This window comes from Saccostrea cucullata, unplaced genomic scaffold (genome assembly GCF_032062105.1).
Source record: "Saccostrea cucullata isolate Sc308-1 unplaced genomic scaffold, CSIRO_AGI_Scuc_v1 ctg3703, whole genome shotgun sequence".
NCBI classification, from domain to species: domain Eukaryota; kingdom Metazoa; phylum Mollusca; class Bivalvia; order Ostreida; family Ostreidae; genus Saccostrea; species Saccostrea cuccullata.
Window position 1 is genome coordinate 13,268 of NW_026940419.1, and position 23,812 is coordinate 37,079.

The window sequence follows — 23,812 nt, forward strand, 5'->3', positions numbered from 1 at the left end:
CTAGAGCAAGTCACGGAAATGTTTCATTTTTATCCTGCTGTGATTAAAATAAAACTCAAAGAATCAAGATTTTTAGTCAAAAATGAATTGTCTTAAAATACAAATACCTGCTTATTCTTAATGAAATAAGGATACTTAATAACAGATGGAGAAAACATGCTTGAAATGAATTCACATTTGAATTAGAGATATGATATTTTCATTCCCAGTGATGTTTTCAGATAAATTTATCTGTCCCTTGCACTTCACTTTCAGCATTTTACTGTAGTGGTGCATGTATATGTATGATAAATTTCATATAAAATATGTAAATTTCAAAAGTATATTGATTTAATCTTTGGCTAAATCTTAAATATAGATTTTGAAATTTCTTTTTTGTGGTAAAAAGACAAACTTCTACTAATTTAAAAGCATTCGATTCTGGCCAAGCCCATCTTTGATATCCAAATACGCTTAATTCTTTTGGATCCATGAAACAAAAATATTAAATTTTAGAGAAATCAACTCATGTATGTTCAAAACATAAAAGTTGTTGATTATAATACATTGGCCACTTTTGGTAATCTTGGCTAGCTGCTCTATTCCAAACAAACTGAGTAACAGTAAATAACTTCTTTGTATTTTTTCTGTAAAATAATAAATGCAGACTCCCACCCCTTGTCACACTATGCAGGTGAATTGACTGGGTAATTAAGTACCACTGTATATACACCTGTAACTTACTTGATTTTCATTCTCTGCCTCTGCTATTTCCCGGGGTTGTCTTGTCACCAGTCTATCACATGATTTTGACTGCTGCAAGAAGCCACCCTCTGAGGGTTTTCCTTTCCGCACTTTAACTTGACCTAGTCCTTCAGACGACTGCGGATGTTTCTTGTCTGTGTTAGCCAGCCATTTCCCTGATGGGCTCCTGCCCTGACTGGTAGAGTCTACCTCTGAAAGGTGGCCTTTTCCCTCCTGACCCTGAAACTGGTCCCTTCTGGACAATCTTGGTGGAATGGGTTGAGAGGCACTTCTTCGAATGTGACGTGGGATTGGAATACCTGAAGGATGTGGAGATTTGACTTTCCCATCCATCCTTCCATTCCTATCACGTGGTTGTCAATGTATGCCTGATATGATAAAAAAAATTTAAATAACAAATATAAACATACATGTGTAAAATATTTCGTATAAAACGTGCAATCCATTATAAAAAACCTAAGCCCCCATGGTCAAATGTACTGACGTTTTTAAAAGTCCGATGCATGTGGTCACTCCCAAGTCCGATGGCTTGTTCCCTACCAAATTTAGGATCCCCTAAACTCCATATTTTTAAAATTAAAATCCTTTACAACTTATTTCGTCCCCTACTTCCAGCTACTAACCCAATGTGAATACTTCGTTATGTAATAATTTAAGAAACAGTATTTTGCCGTGGACATGTCCTCAGTCATTCTCACCATCGTTTTGCTCAACATCACATCTGATAATAAGATTTTTATCCAAAAGTACGAGGGTCTACAGTAACATATGTCACTATACAATCTTTAGATTAATCAACAGATCGACCGTATTTTTTCTATGTACAATTGACCGTATTCCTTCTGCACGTTGATAGACCAATTTCCCGCGTTTATGTCACATGTAAACGAGAAAATTGAAATACAGGTTCAAGCATTAAATTTCCGGAAAAGGAACATCTCAAGTGTTTTTGTCCATTAACGTGAAATATGAACAGAATGCATTGAATTTACAATTGATTGAACACAATGAAATAATTATAAAACAAACAAGAGTAACAGAAGACAAAGTTCAGTTAATAATACATGTGTAAAATATGTATATGTCTGACATTATACAGTTATATATTACCTAATGCGTAGGTTTTGTTTTTTTTTAATTTTAGGTCTCCTTTTTGTTGTTAAAAGGAAATCGATTTCATTTAATGATTATCTGTTGGATACAGTTATTCCTGTGCTAATATACAGGCGGATCCAGGATTCCCAGAAAAGGGGGCAAGTAGGAATTTCATCTAAGACTTGGCTTTTTTTAAATGAAGAAACCTTTTACTATTTTGTGAAAAGCCCTAAGATGTTCCGCGTCCCAACTCAGGGGGCGCAACCCCATAGGGCTCCCAGATTTTAAGTCCTTTTATGTACAATGTATGTTTTAAAAAACAGTATCGGACGATAAAAACATTAATTTACCTACTTTACTACATGTAAATTGGGTAACAAAAGATTAATCCTTGGGGTGATACTCTCTCTGAATCCGCCACTGAATGTAATTATGTTTGAATACCGGTATATACCGTACAACTCTCATTCTCTCTCTCTCTCTCTCTTTACATAAAACACATGGCTATCAAAGCTTTCATATTTTACATTAACCTGGTCAAAGGGATGTAAACCTCGTTACTCTCATTAAACAAATTGACAGAGAATAAATCCGAAAATATCTTAATTTACCATCGTTAATTGATGATTATTACGAATTCCTGACATTTGACATTTATATCTATTCCAAAATACATTACTAGAAAAAAAAATTACGTTTTGGTGTAACAATATATCATGTTCAAATAACTTTTTCGACCATACTGCTGCGTTCAAACATACTGAGTAGTTTCCCTAACAAACTGAACAAGCCTCTATGATTACTCTTGAATAAAAGTAAGAATATTTTGACTCCAGTATTTTCACGGAATGATTTCAAAGTTTATATTGTTTTTCTAACTGAATCTTGTTACTTTGCGGGTTAGTCATTCTAATCGTTTTAAAGACACGAGCTGAGTACCAAGATACAAGCGAAATGGTGTATATTATCAGTCATTCATTATTTCTTTAGGTATTTTAAGCTATCACACAAATAGTTGGAACATCCTGAAAATTTTACGATGGAATTTGATAAACGTGTTTCCAGAACTGCTGCTAACAGGCGGAAAAGTTGTTGCCATGAAATAACCTCGCAAACGTGGACTTAAATCATCTTGTAATGAAGGGCAATTGTGCAGAAAATTGCACCTTCAAAGTCAACCAGTATAGCTTAGTAGACGAAATATATATGCTTCGTTCACCAAAAGTTTGAAATAGCATGGCCAATGTTTACTTATCGAGGTAGAATGTTCACATGGAAAATCACTTAGGACGGTAAGCAGGAACGCCAGAAAACACTCGTCCTATTTTCTAGTGGCCTCTTCCGGGATTTCGCGATCCAAATAAACAAACTTTTCCTAATTAACTTTTCGGGACAAAAACACTAAATCAAATCTACATATCTGTTGCTATCACTCATAAGAATGTAATTTAACAAAACTTCACGCTACTATGGGGAATACGAGTTTCATAAAAGTTTCTCGTTTTTTTCCCTTACACTTTTTTTTTTTTGCAACAAATGAAGTTAATTCAAACCATATTCATCCATGCAGATAATTTTTTTAAAGAAATTATTCAAGCTTTTAAAGTGACTTTTTAAGTTGTGTCAGTCTCAACTAAAATGATAAAATTTGTTTTGAAAGACAAAAAAAAAAAAAATAATTCACTTCTTTTTGTATTTAATAAGAAGGTTAATAAAATCACCAGTATCATACATTAGTACAATATTTTGGAAAAATAAAATCGTATGAAATAAATCATTGAGGAATTTTGGTTCATTTTATTTTATGAAATAATATCTTTCGTAAAATGTAATTATAGTAAGAAATCTTGAATCATTCTTGTGGATCAAATAAATTAACTAAGACATGAAACTTAAATAATAAATGTTGTGAAATGGCATAACAAATATTTTGTTAAATACCCTATTCTGGGGAATAAAATAACACGATAATAATATTTACACGATACAGTGCGGAAAGGATATACATTATATCACCCTTCCTCCAGCCTCCCCCCCCCCCCTACACAGACACACATAAATGAAAATTAATTTTACTTACCCTTTTGAATTCAAGTGTTTACATATCCTTTATCGAAAAAAAATGTAATTTTTCTATTTTTTTTAACAAAAGAAACAAAATGAAGGAAGTCTTGAAGAAACCGCGGGAAAGTTGATCAGGCCTGCGACCTGTACGCCACCTCACCAAGTCCCTCAATGACCCGCCGAGTTTATCGGGCAAAAGTAAACGTTACGTTTCGTTGCAAACTCTCGTATCTCATCTTACGGCATCTCTACAGGTAACGGGAGGGGTAGGAGAAATGAAATTTTTTTTATCATAGATAGGAAGCCCTGTTAGATAAGTAATGAATTTACCTTGCCACATGCGGCTTAATTTTGATTTGGAATCAACTGATATGATGACCCTCTCTCTATTGTTGCAGATACGATCTTCCGCGCGACGCTAACTTGTGATGGATTTTCTAATTTAACGAATACACCTAATATTAATTTTGTTCCTTTTCATCAAGACACAATATCCAATTGTACAAATAGTACCCCTTCAGTGACGTTTTGCGTTATCGTGAGCACTGGGTGGCCTTCTGGGACACCCCATGCAAATCAGTAGCCAGGGAGACTTGAAGGACCCACTTGTGGACAAAGAGAAATTAACATCATCAGTTCTCTTCAAGACTGGATTGTAAATTTCACTTCTCAATAACGCCGCGAAACAGCTTTAAGTCACTCTTATTATATCATTGAAGAAAGTAACGATTAACCAACACATAAAATATTTATATTGAACAAACAGTCGTAAGGAAAAGTTTAATATCATTTCACATTTTCCGTTATCCAAAATAATCTCCCACACTGCCATTAACTCTTCAGATAATCTTTGGTTGCAAATCCAGAAAACTCAAGTAAAGTCGGTTTCCTGTAGACAAAGCAGTGATATATAAAAACCTTTTAACACTCAGAAGATTCCACTTCTAAGCCCTGGACTCGATCAAAATGTCATCTGCAACAGATCGCTTCAGCAAAAGTCTGGCTTTATAAAAAAATATATATATACGAATTTATCAGTAAATGAACCATTAACAAATAATGCACATACGGCAAAGTAAGTTCCCCTGAGTGTCACTTCATTCTTTGGAAAGCAATTGGCAAAGACCTTCTTGGAGCAAGAATAAGAAGCTGCTGTAAACCTTGATGGCTCTCACTGACGGCAAGAAAGGGTTGTCCACATATGTTCCGTAGGTAATGACGTCTCAAGTATGAAGACACACGGCTGTCTGTTCAATTTAGCGTTAAAAAAGAGGTGGTTTATAATTATTTTACTTCCGCACGAATGATAACATATGTATAACGATGTAAACCTGCAGTTTGCCTGGATGCTTCCAAACTGGGGGACACTGGGTTTTTTGTTATATGTCGACAATGACTCCAATTTCTTTCAAATATTCTCGTTTCGAAAAGGTTTGTAATCTTTGGCCATTTTCTAAGGTGTGTGAATAAACTAATAAATTATTTTATCAGGATATTCGCGTCCGGTTCCTTGATTTTAACCAAAAGGGGCGTTCAAAGCAATGAATGGTTCTAAAAAAAAATAAATGTAAAATGTCATAAATATATGCATCAGGCAATTTTGATTGTGAAACATAGATTCTTGTTCACTGCATCACTGTAGTTTTCTTTCCCTGGTGTATAAGAGTAATCACAAGTTGATATCTTTCATAAATGCTTGACAGCAATAAGCTAAAAATATACGAAGCTCATCCCAGCGTCCAATATAAAATGAACGAACCCTAGATTCTGACCCTTTGAACTGATGCCTATCTAAAGTAACACGAATCCATTCATCTATTGTATGCTAATGTTTCATCGTTATCTCTCGCATAATTTGATAATGTGTCATTTAATTTCTTTAAGATTTTTATCCCCCTCAAAATATGAAAAACGTCGCAACTCACTCGGCAGTGAAAATCACGTGTGTCCCGATCTGGGAACAAAGATTATTTGAAATTAATATTTAATACAATGGCAGCGGAATCTCTCGCGACAAATTAACGAGATGATCGTGATAGCGTTCTGTCCTCTCTGATTTTTTTATGCGGTAATAACCTGAAGGATGAGACCCAAGCACGCCATCTTAACCCAAAAAATCATTAATTTTTACTGGAGGTCAATATATTTTTCTGCATGTGATGTCATTTAAGGTCAAGATCTAGTAAATGGAAGGTGCCTACAGATTTTTCAAATTTAAGAAATTAATTCAATTAATGATGCTTTATAATATTAGCTTGGTCAAAATAGATGTTTCGGGGCATAATTTGTAGAAAAACAAGATGAAAAACCATATTTTAAACTGTCATTTTCAATAAAAAATTAAGAAAACCAGTATTGAAAATGGGAGTTTTTTCCATATCAGGCAAAGAAAATGTATCCTGATTGCCTACAGTTTTTCAGAAAACGGTTATTTGTGTGTTCTTAGTCTCTACTTTAAAATACTGTCAAATTTAAGATAGGTATCGGGACTACTTTTCATGTGATTTCAGATTGAATTCCATGGAAGTACTCTATTTTCTACATAATTCTATTAAAGCCGTAAAGTACGGGAAAAAGAAAGTTGAAAGTGATTATGACGTCATAATGGATTTAGCACTGAAAAGTTACTCTAAAGTCATTTACTAGATCTTGACCTTAAAACCATCGATAATTGAATAAGATAATTTTTTGAAGAGATATGCTTCCCGTTGTGCATGCAAAAGGAATGTTTTTTTTGGGGGGGGGGGGTGTTAGAGGATTTGTTGAAAATCAAGATCTTGGTATTAAATCAGTAGAATCTGTCCCTTTTTTATAAAACAAAGCTTAGCTGTTCTATTTTTGTGTTATTTAAGATTTTGGCCTTCACAAAAAGTCATTGTAATGAATGAAACAAAATTCATATAAAAATTAACCCGAATGAATTCCTGGGCAGTATTGACCGTTTTGCCCGTTTCACTTATAAACACATATATCTGAAGTCAACAAGCCAGAGTGACACGGGAATAAATGATGGATATTAATCATGTTAAGGAGAATAAGATAGTGGTCAGTTCACGGACTTGGGTCAGTGTGCTTTATTGTAAATAACAAGTTCCGGTCATGAATAGGCCCAACTTTGTTACGATAAGGCCGTTGTAATTCCTTGGGGTTAATTAATCTTTGGTTGGAATGTAATATGACATTGTAGCAGTATTAAAAACAAGCAAACAAACAAACAAATAACAACTTTAATTAAAAAATTTGCAAAAAGGGTATACAAACTATTCTGATTTCTTTTTCTAAATGTCGACAAGAATACTCAAAATTGATTACAGTATCAAACAAAAGTATGCATGTTTACAAAAAAATTCTACTTTATATGCTTGCCCCCCTCCAGTAATAACGTCCGATGACTTTTTTCATTTCAGTACTGGTAATGTTATTTATTTTAGAAATTGCATTTATCCCCAAAAAAAATTTTTGTTTTCAAACTTTCAATATTTGTTTTGTTTTTTACAAAACGGAAAAATACCCAATCTATACACAAAAAACCCAAAGTATTTCATTCAAATTGCTGAGAACACTGCCTTTGATTTCTAATAAGTCTATACTCTCTGGTTTTGAGCTTGCTTTTTTTGTGGATAGTTTTTGCCTTACCTTACTGAGAATCTATTGAAGTTCCTAGGACAAAATGATAACTATTTGTGAAAACTTTTCGTTTTTATTCATGCAAACCTGTCGTGTTTAGCTGTATTTTGACAACCCTATCAAGTGCTATGTTGCTTAATTGGCATGCATATCTATTTTCAACTGGACACACGTTGAAATGGAACAAATTTATCATCATGACACCTTTTGTCCGTACATCGCCATACTCCCACCCGCAACATTTATAACAATGGCGATAGCCTCTGCCTTCATCCAGTTATTTAGGACAATTGTAACAGTTTCCAAGGTCTGCCCAAAATATTTAAATCTCGAAACTTCAAAACGTCCCAGTTTATGAAACTAATTTCGTTACCTAGTAACCGAAACATAACGTATAACCTGGACCATGTTAGCTTAATCAATGTAAATTCTATCAAGGAAAAAAGTAAATGCATAGATTAAATGTTAAATACACAATTAATGTAATTAAAGTGTGTTAAATACTTTTAAATCTTGTGATTGCAACGTTTATGATAGTACAGTAGAACTGATAGTCCAACATCTTATCGTGCAACCATATATACAGATAGAATCTAAATGATTTGTGTGCTTTTGTGATTTTTTTTATTTTCGATAAAATGTAGATTCTCGAAAACGGACCATGGAACGTTTTGATAAAACTTTGGTTCTTGCTTTAAACGCTATATATTTAAACTGACCAACTATGTTTAGTTTCATTAGAACTTTGTTCTCTGATACTGTAATTTCGTACACAATTTTTGTTATTTCCAGTACATTATGGTGTACCATATGTATAAAATAAGAGATGGATCTTTAAGACCAGTAATTGTATGTTTTATCGCTCCATGGCTGTACTCAGAAGCCTTGCTTTCAGCTGATTGTTGTTTATAGAGACATTAGAAAATTAAGTAACACCTTCGAACCTACGCTGGAAAATAAAATCTGACAGATTTTCGGCAGACGGCCTAAGATTCAGAAATAAAACTCTTGTATAGTTGAATTATTAATGTAACGTTAATATTGAGAGGTCCACGTAATTGCGGAGATAAAGAATATTCCATGAAAAATGCTTTCATTTACCGGTAGTTACCGAGAGAGAGAGAGAGAGAGAGAGAGAGAGATCCAAAACTATAGCGTTATGGTTGAACATTTGTCTTTGACCATAAACATATAAAATCACAACGCTGTACTTCTGCAGCAAGAGATAGAGAGAGAGAGAGAGCTGAAAACTACAGCGTTATGGTTTAATATTTGTCTTTGACCATAAATATATAAAATCACAACGTTGTACTGCTGCAGCTAAGAGAGAGAGAGAGAGAAAGAGAGAGAGTTTGTAACGTTCTTGCGAATAACTTAATTGTTTCGATTTCAATAATTAAATAATGATTCATTCTTGATTTTTTTCCCTAAATCAATCATGCTTTCATTGCCAAAAAATACTAATTGTAAAATGTGGGAGATGAAAATTTTAAATAGGGCCTAATCGGAAATGAAAAATTGAATATTTCAAAAAATTAATGAAATGAAATGCAGTCTAATAATTATTCATTTCATTACTTAATGCCCAGAGCAAGTTAAATAAGAGTGTTTGGAATAAAATTCCATTTTTTTCATTTTTAGGTCAATTTTACAAAAGAAGATTTTATTGAATTATTTATTTAATTTTTTTCTTTAAAAAATCGAGCCGGTAGGTAAAAAAAAGAAATATTTTCTTAACCGCCTGAAGTTGTTTTACAACATAAAAACGGACAATAGCCCTGTCTGAAGGACGCGACCTTTTACGTCCTGGAAAAAGTTGTGGGTTCATTTCAATTGTTTTGGTGAATCTGGGATGGTTTACATTATAAATATATACTATGATCATAAAACAAATGGACGACTGCCAAACACAGCTTACGATGACAGACAAAGTAGAGCAGTTGATATTTTTGTTGTACAGGTGTCTATGTGGAGGCAAAACATTCAGATTAGTCCGATAGGGGTTCCCACAGCTAATCAGAGTTCAACGCCGGAAAAAGGTCCTCGATATTCTAATACAGCGTATAATTTTTAAAACAATGTTTAAAATTTTCTATTATATTTACACGATTCGCGATCTGATCAGCATATAGAATATTTTTTTTACCAACCAGGCTGCTCCAAAAAGTGAGAATCAAGGAGGCTTTAGAGTTTTGGAGGTTTAAATGCAAAAAGAGATGAAAAACTGAAGAAACTGAGATAAATAATTACAGAGCAGCAACTGTTTCGACAATTGTTTCAGCCATCAATTCAAGTACCAGCCATCTCCGACAGCTGCGCGAAACGTGCAGGATCCCGAAAATACAAATACTGCGGGGAGGAAAATTCCTGTGGATTATCAAATTGGGAGAAGATGGAATCTTATTACTGATTTAATCGTTCATAATGATCTATAATAATCCGATGCAACTCTCTCTCTCTCTCTCTCTCTCTCTCTCTCTCTCTCTCTCTCTCTCTCTCTCTGTGCGCTTTTCATGGTACTGTTTAAGAAAAGTAAGAATAAACAGACCCCTAGAAGACAGACTGGTATCTACATGGCTTAGTGATGAGAAATTAATTCTCTCAACTCTTTAGTATATACAGCTGTCTAAACAAATGGAAGATGCACGCTTGACGCAATACACGTGATAGTCAATCCAGCCAAACAAATATTTTAAATGAGAGAATCAAAGGAATTCTGTGTATCTAAATATTATTTTGAACTCGAGGGGCTCAATTTAAGATACAAATGGACTGATGCAAATGTTTAGCATTTTGTATGAACCCAGCCTTCAGCAGATGAAAACACGTAAGGTTAGGTTGTCTAATGGTATCGAATCTGATTTTTAATTGTCACTTTAGGTCTTCAGATTATTTGATTACCGGTAGTAAGAAACGATTGCTCAGAGATTAAGTGTTGTGTGAGAGTGAGATTGTTTCATAAAATAGGCACGTACAGAGGCACAGCAATATTGGTTTCATGAAAATAAAGTACGCTACATATACGTTAATTTGTTAATATATAAAAGATCTTCATTTAAAATTCTTTTTAGTTTGAAATATTAAAAATCATCTTTACATTAATTATACAATAGAATAGTTAAAATATAAAATTTCTGCAGTAAAGATATATAAAAATTGTTGTTGTTTTTTTTTTAAACTACAGCAATAGTAATTACTATACATATATATACATTTATGATTATTTTCTTTTTTTATTTTTACTTTTTGATTATTTTCAAAAATCCAGGAAGTTGGGAAAAATTGATAAAGTTGACATGCAACTCGGGAATAAATTATCAAATGTGCAGCTTATTTGCATTTAAAAACAGATGAAAACAGATGTACAATATGTTTCTCTTTATTTAAAAAAAACGTATAGTTTCAACCCCTGGGTTACTAGTATTAAAAAGTAATTTTATTATACATGTACATGTTTTTTTTTTTATTCAGACAAATAAGCGTATGTTTAACTGCACATGGAAGATTTTTCTCCTTCCGATATGCTCGTGTTGACGAGGAATCTGTTTAAATTTAGAATTGCATGTGCGTACATTTTTATCTTTTCAACGATTAGGAAATAAGAAAGTTGTATGTAAGTAGTCGAGAACTGTACATACAATGTTGTAGTAATCTATATTGTTTATCTTTTTCAATGTAAAAACGTTTTACGATCAGAGATAAATGGGGCGTAATTTTAAAATTAAATTTCCCTCATATCTTTAAGTAACACTTTTTTTCGAAAGCGTCTTGAAAAAAAGGTCATAGCTAACATCTTATGAAAAAATCTCTTTATTCAAAATCACGTCATGTATTCTTTATTAAATCATAAACTGTTTTAAAAAGTTTTAATTTTTTATTTCAAGAATTGGAAGAACAAAATCGTATGTAAAACCAAGGATATATCAAGCCGTTACATTTTATATTTGACTCTCACAATATGGGCATCTGTTCTATTAAAGTATCTATGTTTGGATACACCTCCAACCCAGAGACATTCCGAAGAATCCACAGCGAGCGTGGTGGGAGATAACTTTGTATTGTAGTAAATGAACACATCGATAAAGCGCAAGAACTTCCCATCCTTAGAAAGCATATGAACGCACTGGTTAGTCACATCAGACATGAGGATACAGCCCTCTCCGTCAAAAGTTATGTCAGTCAAGTTACAAACCTGTCCTTCGTTTTGTTCCAGACCGTTGTACGTAAACCTCGTGGTTCCTTCCGAGTTCAGAACAACTAGCACTCCTTCAGCATCATCCACGTGATCTATGACGCCAATGTCACCATTTATATTTTCTCCAACTCGGAACGGATACACAAAAATATCATGTCCCTCTGTGTCTTTTTCAATAATCTGGCGCGTAATACCGAAATTGGTTATTCGAGCAACTCGACGCTTTCCAGAAGGGTTCATTTCGTTTGGGTACGATTCGGCAAGGCAAAGCAAAATGTCTCTGTTTTTGGTTACCGCGATACCTAAAGCAACAAATGGTCGAGTATCATAAATCTTTTCAACTGAACCGTCCGTCTTTAGCATAAGGACTTCATTACTTCCATAGATGACCATGTACACATCGCCCTCTGGCGTGGCTGCCATGTTCAAAACACCAGATTTTCCAAAACCTCCACCGGGAACGAGATGTTCACATTCGTCAACTTCCAGAAGCTGTATGCCCCTGTGCTTATAATGTCCATGCCATGCAGCAAATGGCGAAACAGGACAAATGGAAGACACTTCCGGGAACCCAGTTGAAGACCTTGCTATTACTTCCGGTTCACATTCGACAACTTCTTCAAGATCCCCAAAGATATCGGAAATTGAGCAATTTCCATGCGTATTTAACATAAGTCTGTTAAAACTTGGAATTAACACTTCTGGTGTACTTTCGATGTCATTTTCTAACATACGAGCGTACTTTATGTCTCCTACATCGTTTTCGCCCTCAATACGTTTCTCCCCTACAGACAAGGTTGACTTTAGACGTGATATATGAAAATCTATAGACTTTCCTAGTGCGTCTATAACCTCGACATTTGCCTTGCCAGCATCAGCGAGACCAGACAATGTTGTTTGATAGTGCTTATCTAATTCCTTCCGAAGTTCCTCATATCTGTGCTTGACCGTTTCCTTTTTACCTTGAATGTCGTTTAGGACACTTTCTCTAGCCGTCGTCAGCCGCATTTTTTTATCGGTAAGATATGGTAAGATACTGTTCTCGATTTCCTCTCGACTTCTCTCTGCCTCTTGACGTTTGAATGACGTAAGGATGTCATCAATCTCAACGAAACGGTGTCCTTGATGATAATCTAAAATGCAAACTCGACAAACAAGACAGTCACATCCACGTGTTACACAGTAAAGTATACACAGTTCCCCGGAATGTTCCTCGCATAGTTCATCGATGTCATCGCTTTCCGGATTAGAATCCTCGCGGGGTTGGTACGGCACGAGCGCTGTCAACTTCTCGGAGTCAGCGATGGTTATGATGTCATGGTCGCGAGACTGTCTGCTCTTTAAATGAATTCTGCTGCAGTTTTCACACATGAACTCGTCACACGTCAGACATTTTCTGCTGATTTCGTGCTGGCCCTCACATAAGTCACACGGTGCCGTGTTTATGCCTTCAGCCATTTTGTGACTTAATCACAGGTTTATGTCCATCACAAAACACGTACATATTCTTCCAAAACATTGAAAAAAGGTATGTTATACATGTTGAAAAAGAGTATTTTTAAATCATAAAGGACACAGATTACGTGTGCAAGTTTGCGCAGGCATTTAAATCAGCCTTCTCTTTGTTTGGTTGGTTACAACCTATGTCGTTAGATCGATCAATACAGAACGTTTGTTTGTTTAATTCGCTACCTTTAACATTTTTTCTTTCAATGATACATGTAGGCTGACCCGTCCAAATACTCTGAGTTCAGACTGTTTTGTATTTCTGTATATGCACTTCTTGAATGCATTTCACACCTCTGATGTTTAATTCAATTTCACTGATTATGTACCTCATAAAAATAAAAAGTACATATATATATATACTAGTAACCCGGTATATTTTCTTGATCATCAGACATAAACTGATACATAAATAATACTAGTGTTCATTTTTGGATATTAACCAATCAGAGGCTAGAAAATAAACAAAATTGATTTACATTCTCAAAACACTAATGTTTATTGTAACAAAAGATATATTTTTAATTCATTAAAAATTGATTTACATGTAAATGAAAGAGGCACATTGAATCCGCCGTGCATCGATCTGATCAACCGCTATCAGGATAAAAATTTTATTCCTGACCTCGACCTCTACCAGGATGTGAATCTAGTCTATTTCGTCGACCTTTACCAGGATGTGAATTGAATTTAGCTTGTCGACCTCTACCAGGATGTGAATCGAATTTATCTTGTCGACCTCTACCAGGATGTGAATCGAATTTATCTTGTCGACCTCTACCAGGATGTGAATCGAATTTATCTTGTCGACCTCTGCCAGGATGTGAATTGAATTTATCTTTTCGACCTCTACCAGGATGTGAATCGAATTTATCTTTTCGACCTCTACCAGGGTGTGAATCAAATTTATCTTGTCGACCTCTACCAGGATGTGAATCGAATTTATCTTGTCGACCTCTACCAGGATGAGAATCGAATTTATCTTGTCGACCTTTACCAGGATGTGAATCGAATTTATCTTGTCGACCTCTACCAGGATGTGAATCGAAATTGTTTTGTCGACCTTTACCAGGATGTGAATTGAATTTTTCGTCTCTCCTTTACCAGGATGTGAATTGAATTTGTCGTCTCTCCTCTGACCGGGACGTGAATTTAAGTTATCTCGCGGGCCTTTACCAGGACGAGAATCTGGTTTATCTTTCCGACCCTTTCCAGGGTGAGAATCGGATTTCTTTGTACCAAGACGAGAAGTTAATTTATCTTTCCCTGTATCCTTTTGACTTTTTGGGTTAACATCCGGTTTTTCCTGATGACTTCCCGAATTTAACTTGGTTTCCAAGTCACCGATTGCCCATGGGGTAGGAAAATCGCCATTTTCTCCGAAAAAGTGTCGGAATAGGTCTCTCTCGTTAAATTTCTTTGAATCATTGATTTTCACAGGGCCCTTTTCATTTTTCTCTGAAATATGAGCTTAGTGTTTATTTTCGATACGTATTTTTTTTCCTTCTAAATTTTAAATCTGAGATTGAAATATTTGATCACATGACAACTATAAATATTCATGTAAATATCAGGTTGAAAATTATTTAAGGAAGCTCTAAACACTAACAAGGACTTGGGAGAAAAATATCTGACGTAAAGGTGTACATATTGAGACTTTTTCATCATTTATAAAATAGGCTACCTGCCTTATTCCTGCATGAAAAATGTTCAAGGACAATGGACTATTTGTGAGCTGAAATCACTGCTGATTACTTACATTGGGAAAATAAATTAAAATACTAGTAATGAGTTAAATTATTTATTCTTGGTCTTATATAATGTTAAAACATTTTATTTTAATACAAATCGTTTAATTCACAGTAAATTAGTAAATAACTTTTTTTTCAATTTACCATTTTAGTTGAGCAGAGTTTAGAGCTTTCTTATCGACACTTATATATTACACGTTTTAAATTCATATTTTTAAAAAAAAAAAAAGTAATGGGTCAATTCAGTAATCATTAATACCTTGACAAGAAACAAGAATGAGGAAATAAATCAGGAACACAATTCTCCACATTTCCTCTATAACAAGAGGTTACCGTTGTTATGAAGAATATTAGAGTTATCTTTCTTTTCCTGCAAAAAATTTTTGAGAATTTTGAGAATTAGATTTATGTTTACATTTTTTGTTATAATGATTGCGACACTATCGTTACATTTCTTTATGCTTCTCGGACATTGTCGACTGAATTTATGTATATACTGGTATCTGATAAGAACCCCTCGCCCGCGTGACGCAGTGGTTAGAGCGTCTGCTCACAGGCACTTGTTTCGGGAATGAATTTAACCCATAGTATTATAATGTTATTGTACCACTATGGGTCAAAAATTTATTACAGAAACAAATGCCTGTGCGTCTTCTCTAGAGTCGCGAAGTAAGGAGTTGATCCTTACGTCGCGGGTTCGAATCTCACTGAGGGATGTGGAGACCGCGATGCTTTAATGACACCGTATAACCGAGGTCCTCTGTTGCAGTAGGTGTTGACGCGAAAAAGATCCCTCAAGGCTCAATGGCTCTGAGTGACGAGCATAGGACAAAATTTGCAGCGCTCCAACGGCAGGTGGTGGCGTCTCCATATGAGTGAAAAATTCTCGAGACAACATACAATCAATCAATCAGTCTGATAAATGCCACTTTTCTTTCACCAATACGGGTATTTATTATGCGGCCGGATTGATAGATCCGGTACGTTTATTGTTTTTGTCCTGTCTGCCTGATTGTCTGTTTACCTGTTTGTCTGTCTGTCTGTTGTCTACTTTAAACTTAGCCATAACTTTTGAACCGTGAGATATAGAGACTTCATATTTCAAATGCATACTCCTCTAATAAAGTTCTTTCAAATAACACCAAGGTCAATGACCTTGTGATCTTGACTGTGACCTATATGCTAAAAACTTTCGCCATAAACTTTGAATCAAAGAAGATAGAGACTTCATAGTTAATATGCATACTCCACTCATTAAGTTCTCCCAAATGACACCAAGATCAATGACCTTATGACCTTGACTGTGACCTATATGCTGAAAATAGATTTTTCAAACGTTGTTGCCGCCGGGCGCATAGTGTTTCACAAACACATCTTGTTTTAAAATGTTCTTAGCATAAAATTACCCGCTGTATGATTTGTAGCTTTGGTAGATATTGTTTCCAGAATATAATTACACTATAAATGAAAGCATTTACTTTGAACAGCCGACAATGGATAGACAATAAAATGAAAGGGAGGGGATCCACTAAAACTGCCTGTACCGTAAGAAAGTACGATATATTTTGTCATTAATCTCTACACAAAAAGTAACTATTGTAACGCAATATTTATGATGAATATATTGCAGAAAATTCTTAATAAGTGTCGGAAACACTACTTTATTATAATGTAATCTTTGAAAACTCGAGAATCTAGTATGGAAGTAAGTACTATGCTTTGAATATTGTAAATTTCTGGTTTCTGGTTTACAAACATATTAGGTTGTTTGTACTTTTTTTAAAAGACAATTTTTTTGAAAAAATAAAAAGGTAAAGAATCTTACCTGCTCAAAAATCCTGCATTTAGGCCTTGTGTTATTAAAACCACAGTTAGAGAAATTTGATATTTATAAGAAAACTGTGGGTGTCAGTCGTGGCCTAGTCACACCTAGTTACATATCACTTCATGCTAATTATATGTTTTGTTGTGTTTCATGCATATTTAATGCAGATAAAAACAATACTCTAGGCCATCATTAAAAAAATTGTTTTTTGGAATTGCCGCCTGAAGGGTTTCAGATACAGGAGGGAGGGAGGGAAATTATTATTTTTTTAATTGAAGATAAATTTTAAATTTTTGATAAAAATCTCAGTAAACAGTAAATACAATTTCTGACTTTTAAGATCTGACACTATATTTCAGCGTTTTGTATGGTGCATGTGATACATGTAAGGGGCAACAACATTGATTAAATAGAAGAAAAAAAAATCTTCCTACTTTTGGTCAATAACATTTTTTTCAGGAGGGGGCATTTCAATGAGGCTGGAGGCAATTCCAAACAAACTAAATTTTATTTTGGCCCTATTAGATTGTTTATTACAGGCCCAAGGAAGCGGTCGTTACATGTACGTATTCATGTAGATTTGCGCTTGTGTTTTGTATTTTAGAGAGAGAAGGGGGGTTGATGAAAAACTAGTACTTTTCGTTCTAAGTGCATTAGAGGTGGGATCAGGTGCCTTAAAGTAAAGCATCGCCTTCATAATGGATAACAACCGCCGTGTGGTACTTGTTCATAATCGAGAGAAAAAAATCTGTCAAACATTCTGTTTGTAAATAATATTCTATCAATATTAGTAGGAAAAACGTCAGTCAGCATTTGACTTATTAGTGATAGATTTCCTTTGCTTACAAGGTCATTGTATAAACGAGTCCGCAGGTGTGAATCATCTACTTATTTGTGTCAAAAGCTTGCCTGAGTTGCGTCGTTTTAAGAAATTGTACGTACATGTAGAGCATAATCTTGCATATTTAGTCATCTGGAAGACAAAATTCAAATTCTTTAAAACAGGTGTGTCATATTGCGTGGTATCTTTTATTTTAATTTCACTGTACGTAACAGGCATATCTTCGGGATCGGTGTCAAAAACTACCTTGTTTTATAATTGTGGCTCTTTGCATGCAGATGCTCCGCCTTGCAGTGTCCTTGTTATGATATTTACAACTAACGACATTTCCAACAGAACTATAGTTGTTGTGTGAAGAACTTGAACACGTAGGAGGATTATATTTCATATGTTTAATGTCTGTGTCCTCTACAAAAACTTGAATTTTTCAATTAAAATTTGTAAAATTTAAATTTTTGTAGAGTACATAAGCACTGAATGATTTTTTTTGTAGTTGAAAGGTGTTGAAGCGATATTGAAAACTATGCTCGATAACTTACATGTTTGAAAAATATTAAACATTTGGATAATTAACGCAAACGCTTTTAGTTGATATTGAAGACAAGGAATCCTTTATTTTATGAGCAAAATTTACGAAAACATGGTATAGTAGTCATATACCTCATTGTTAAAATGAGCAATGCAATGTTCTAAATAAATCAAGGTCTTTCATCTTCGACGGAAGACCTTTCTGTTATTAATAGGTTTCTTTTCCACAGTTTTTAGCTCTACTGGTCAGAGACCAGAGGAGCTTATACGATAGTAATGCGTTCGGCGTCCGTCCGTCTGTCTGTCTGTAAGCAATTTGTCAAAATGCTACTCCTCCTACAGTTACAATATAACTTGGCAACAAATACACAAGTAGACTACAATAAGATACATAATTTTGTATATCGATTTTTGATTTTGATGAACGGTGTTGCCATGGTTACTAAAAATAGAAATTTCTGTGAAATACTTTCAAAATGCTACTCTTCCTATAGTTTTGGTCTGATTTCATTATAATTTGGCACACAAGTAGACTATACTAATAACATAATTCCGTGTATTGGTTTAGGATTTCATTGAATGATGTTGCCATGGTTGCTAAATTTGAAAATACTGTAAAAGTTTATTTAAAACTACTCTTACAGCTGTAATCTTATTGCAGTATCTTGCCACAAAAAGAGCTCAATCAAGCATCATTATTCTATTTATTGCTGTTGTAAAGTTTCAAGTCCCAACTGCTTCTTTTCTATTCATTTGTTATTAGTACAGACCAGTAGAGCTTCAGTCTCGACAGAGACTTCTGGTTATTATTTGTTTTCTGACATAAATTTGTGCACATTCTCGTTAACAGCTTGCTCGATTTTCATGAAACGTTCAGGACTGATAGAGCATAAAAAAAAAACTAGACATATAGTTTTTGTTTTAATGACGTAACTTTCGGTTCCGAGATTTTTGCATTTGAATGAATTTTTCGGGGGTTAGTTTGTCCGCGAGAGAGAGAGAGAGAAGAGAGAGAGAGAGAAACTTGAGTTTTTCAGCAATGATAGAACATTATACTATAGTGTACATGTAGATGTGACATACGTATTTCATTTTCACCGGAATTACTGCACGCCGACGCTCGCTATGGTTCGAAAAAAGGCATATGGAGAATTTTTAAATTTCTTACACTTTTTCAATGATATCTTTTTACCTAGAAACTAATCAATATACGCCTACACTCAGCAACTTTTCAAAATAAAACTTTCAAATTGTATTCACAGAAGAAAAAAGAAAAGAAAAGAATGAAAATATGCTAACAACCTCAATGTTCTATTTGTTTTGTTTTCTTGTTTGTGTCTTTACACAACATTTATAACATGCTACTAGCTGGCTCTAATATGATAGATCGTCATTGATTTTTAGGTTAAGGGTCCCGCTACCAAAGTCCGAGGAAAAAAGTAAGGTTAATATTGTTTCAGTAACTAGGTGTATATAAATTTTTTTTAAATAATTGAACCGTTTTTGTTCACACAAACCATTCCTTGCAACTTTCATTATGTAATATGTCTATGATCTATCGAAGAAGAGGTAGCTATAGTTTGAGAATTTGTTTTCCTATCATCACTGTTAAGCTTGACCTAGTAGGAAATATAAAGTATCTGTCATCTGTTACTCCTCTATTTACATACATTAAAAGATCGATAAAAAAGATTTTTGGCACTCGGAGTTCCTCGGATGACTCGTACCTCGCACATAACCTCGGACGTCAACGGTGATCTACCATCTTGCTGATTCAGTCATGTGATCTTATTTGAAATTCTTTCAAATTTCATACATTTGAAATCAAAGTTAATTTGTGGCACACGCAACAGTTTTTTCTTGCTTTCAAAGCATATTAACTTGAGGCTGTAATCAAAACCTGTCTACGATCAAGAATTGTACAAATTAAGAAACATTTTCGAAGAACGTTATGCAGAGCGCAATATGAAATGAGTGATAAGGCAGTTTCCGGCGGAGAAATGTAAGGATCTGATGCGTATTCCTCCACTAATCACATCCGAGGTTTGAATGGAGCGTAGCGGAGTCAGCCGAGGATTGCCGATTGGATTTTTGGTGTCAAGGTGTCAACAACATAAATCCTCGACTCACTCACCCCTCGGGCAGTTGAACGTTACACTTGCTGATGTATAGTATTATTAGTCCTCTACCGGTGAAATCGGAGGGGACTATAGGTTTCCTCTGAGTCTGTCTGTTACGCTTTGGGGCCCATCTATTATCCGCAACTCTTCTACCACTGGATGAAATTGATAAGAATTTCACAGAATCTTTGTTACTAATATATATATATAGTGCTATTATGTACATCCTATTTTACATTTTGATCAGATACATATTTTGGGTATCCCAGAGCAAACCATGAACATGGCCATTCTGTCTAAAATATTAAATGGTACCTATCTGTTATCCGCAACTCCTCCTATACCACTGAATAAAATCTAACGATACTAGTACTTTCACAGATGCTTTATCAAATGCCATTGTGCACCTCCTATTTTACCTTTTGATATGACACTATTTTCGGGTCATCCAACGCAAAACACGGGACTTTGCCCTTATAACCAGAAGGGAGGCGATGTATCATTTAGTGTATCTATTTTTTTTTTATTAAGTCCTGCTTTAGATGAAATTAAAAATTGTTGGCTAGTGAAGGGGCACAATGAGTGTCTTATCTCTATAAGCGAAAACCAGAAATCCAAGTTAATGAATCAGATGAAAATGGTCTAAAAAATTTTTAAGCAGTTTTACTTTGTTGTATTCTCTTCTGTTCTAGTTTTTTTTATTCTCTTGAAATTTTGACAGCTATAACTTCCATATGTATATAAGGATAAATTCAGTAAGATTTTTCATTGTGGTGATTTTGAAGTCGCATAGAATGAATAGTTGGTTAAACCATGCATGTTCTCAAGATATGACAATTTTTAGATGTACCTGAGTACGACGTACGGCTATAACCTAAAGAACAAATCTCACACTTGAAAATTATTGTATCATTTTATTCAAGAGGGTGACATTTAAGGCAGGGAGAAAAACATGATTTTTAATACAGCTAGAGAAATATAAAATGAAGTCCCATTTTACAACTAATACACATGTATCACCCTTTTTATAAGCTCATTTCCCCTGCTTTTCAATATCATTTTATATATTAACCAGGCGGCAAGTACCAAAGTTTTCATTATTTTTAGCAATATCCTTAAATATAACTAATTTTATGAAAGAGTTCTGTTCAGTGGCTGAATTTGATCCCAATTCCGTTATCTTTCCCTTGTCAGAACTAGTTTCAAACGTGTTCTGGTGTGTTTTTCTCATATTATTACTTTGCTCAATTACATTGGTCCATCTGTTCTCTTTCCAAACATTTTCATTATATTCCTTCGGAGTTTCTCTTGAATTTTTCTTTGAATAGCGCGGAATTTTCTCCAGTTCTTCCTTCGTAGTCTTATGTAAGTTCCTTTTGGTTTGCTGTTGTTGACACTGGGAAAAAATTGACTAGCTGTATCTTTATCTACATTTGATTCTGGTGGATCATAGTTTTTTTGAGTATCATTCTTTGATAAATTTTCCACTCCTTTCGCTTTTGGTGTAGTTAATTTGAGGTTTTTGGAAAGACTGGATTCTTCCTTCTTATATGTTTGGTTCTGCATTGTGCCACTGTCTTTTTGTTTCCAGTTCTTTGTTCTACCGAGTTGACGCGTAAACACTGGAGATGGACAATAAAACATGCATTTCATTAATTACCCATCAAAGGATTAGATTAATAGAAAATTAATTTAAATTTGTTCAAAATATAATCTTTTAAATAATAAAATGTGTACGTGTTTCTGCAAATCGGTTTCTTCTTCCAATGTTTAATTTGGATTTTAAAGCATCCCCCTGTTCTCTTCTTCCAACAGGATGCGAGAACTTAAGAGATTCTAAAAGAAAGGACATTATTTTCAACAGTGTTTACAAATCAATTATCTGAAGACATATTCAAAGAATTTCCACCATTATAATATTTACTTATTCTGTCATTCTTTTCTTTTCCATTTTCAGCAGCTGTGTCAGATACCACAGAATCTAAAATTACACGCAGAGGACAACTGTTGTAAAGGTCCATGAAAACTTAAAACTCAGAATTTTTTTCAGTTCTGACATATTTTTTTTATCCACTTTAAACTGTATTAAGTACCTTTGGAGTAGACAAAGATGATGCACTGCGAATACAGAATTATTACCCATGTTCTCATTATGCCTACAAAGAAGACATGGTTATTTATACATATACATTCACTTTTTCTTAGATCAAAAAGCATTAAAATCAATTTATTTAAACCAGTTTAACTCTGAATTTATATATTCATTAAATTCATTAAATTATCTCTCTTACATGTTTCAAGAAATATTCGTTGTTTTTAAAGCGTGTCGAGCATGTTATGTTATCGATGTATGGAAGTTTTTAAATCTACAAGATTGGATATGACTTAGAAATTAACTCATTAACTTACCTTTCTTTCGTGTGATTTCCTATATAGGTACGAAAAGATTGATCCTGCAAAAAATATAACTACTTTATATGAGAGCCGAGGGTGTTTTGACTTGGTCACATTTTGATCAATGACTTTGTCAGTTTTGTCATATGTTAATTAAGACGTTACTGGTTTTATACGAACGTGCATAACTAATAATAAATGTTGCGAAAATATCAATTAAAACAAAACGGGGGATATTGTGGGCAATGGCCTCACTAAATAATACCCCTGTCTGCCAAATGTTTATTAAGGCAGCAAAGCCTATGTTTTGCACTGAAAGATCTGAAATGAGAGTAAGATCAAAAAATAAAATAAGAGATGCAAAATGGCTTTATGTAATAAAGAATCTTTGAAAGTATCATTATATTTTATTCAATGGTATAGGAGGAGTTGCGGATAAGAGATGGGTACCCTTCAATATTACAGAAAGAATTGCCGTGCTCATGCTTTACTCTGGATACCCAAAATATGTGTCTGATCAAAAGGTAAACTAAGAGGTCACTATGGCACTGTATAACAAAGACTCTCAGAGAGTCTCAATAAATTTCATTCAGTGGTAGAGGAGGAGTTGCAGATGAGATATGTAACCCCCCGGGCATATGTAACCCCCCGATCACTACATACCCTCCCACTTTTTCAAGCTGGGGGGGGGGGGTGTATAAATATTGCGAAAATATCGATAAAAATAAAATCAAAAGGACGGATAAGAAAGTCCACAAATTTGCTTTAAAGTCACGGAGTAAGGAGTTGACCTTTACATAGTGTGTTCAAATCCTACTTCGGGACGTGGACCTTCTATTTTTTTACTTTTTATCCGACACATTTTTTTTGGGTGCCCCATAGCTAAACACGTACACTGTCATTCTTACAGTGTACTACAATACTGAAGGGTACCCATCTCTTATCCGCAACTCCTTCTATACCACTGAATGAAATTAAATGAGACTTTCACAGATTCTTTTTACGTAGTGCCATGTCCACCTCATTTTCGAGTTTTTGATAATTTATTTCGGGTCTCCCGAGGCAAAACATGAACATTGACATTATAAAGAAATGGGAGGTGAGGGTATCATTTTGTGAGCT

General features: G+C 34.4%; 4 protein-coding genes across 4 annotated transcripts; all 4 read right to left on the reverse strand.

The window, feature by feature from the left end:
• Window positions 1-723: 723 nt before the first annotated feature.
• Window positions 724-4,797, reverse strand: LOC134255384 (uncharacterized; the record flags this gene model as incomplete). The annotated part of the gene is made up of 2 exons (XM_062737900.1): window positions 4,234-4,797; window positions 724-1,112 (listed from the first exon to the last, which is right to left on the reverse strand). A coding segment is annotated over exon 2 (354 nt), but the record flags the coding sequence as incomplete, so codon positions are not given.
• Window positions 4,798-11,414: 6,617 nt separating this feature from the next.
• Window positions 11,415-13,608, reverse strand: LOC134255379 (uncharacterized). Its single transcript, XM_062737894.1, has one exon. The coding sequence runs from the start codon at window positions 13,181-13,183 to the stop codon at window positions 11,462-11,464; it is 1,722 nt and encodes a 573-aa protein (XP_062593878.1). The 5' UTR covers window positions 13,184-13,608; the 3' UTR covers window positions 11,415-11,461.
• Window positions 13,609-13,705: 97 nt separating this feature from the next.
• Window positions 13,706-16,926, reverse strand: LOC134255380 (repetin-like). The gene is given in 4 exon segments (XM_062737895.1): window positions 13,706-14,315; window positions 14,318-14,689; window positions 15,242-15,352; window positions 16,808-16,926. Coding segments are annotated over 3 exon segments (894 nt in total). The 5' UTR covers window positions 15,294-15,352; window positions 16,808-16,926; the 3' UTR covers window positions 13,706-13,845.
• A 4,269-nt stretch (window positions 16,927-21,195) lies between these two features.
• LOC134255386 (uncharacterized) lies at window positions 21,196-22,732 on the reverse strand. Its single transcript, XM_062737902.1, has 5 exons — window positions 22,706-22,732; window positions 22,390-22,452; window positions 22,221-22,277; window positions 22,034-22,132; window positions 21,196-21,918 (listed from the first exon to the last, which is right to left on the reverse strand). Exons 2-5 carry the CDS (start codon window positions 22,445-22,447, stop codon window positions 21,545-21,547), a joined length of 588 nt encoding a protein of 195 aa, XP_062593886.1. The 5' UTR covers window positions 22,448-22,452; window positions 22,706-22,732; the 3' UTR covers window positions 21,196-21,544.
• Between the last annotated feature and the right edge of the window lie 1,080 nt (window positions 22,733-23,812).

What these genes read in the sequence shown, in the direction of transcription:
- LOC134255379 (XM_062737894.1), bottom strand. Translation starts at nt 13,183, where the DNA reads ATGGCTGAAGGCATAAACACGGCACCGTGTGACTTATGTGAGGGCCAG.
- LOC134255386 (XM_062737902.1), bottom strand. Translation starts at nt 22,447, where the DNA reads ATGAGAACATGGGTAATAATTCTGTATTCGCAGTGCATCATCTTTGTC. An exon ending in CATCTTTGTCTACTCCAAAG is followed by an intron (nt 22,278 to 22,389) that starts GTACTTAATACA and finishes GTGTAATTTTAG; the next exon opens with ATTCTGTGGTATCTGACACA. An exon ending in AAACCGATTTGCAGAAACAC is followed by an intron (nt 21,919 to 22,033) that starts GTACACATTTTA and finishes GTCCATCTCCAG; the next exon opens with TGTTTACGCGTCAACTCGGT.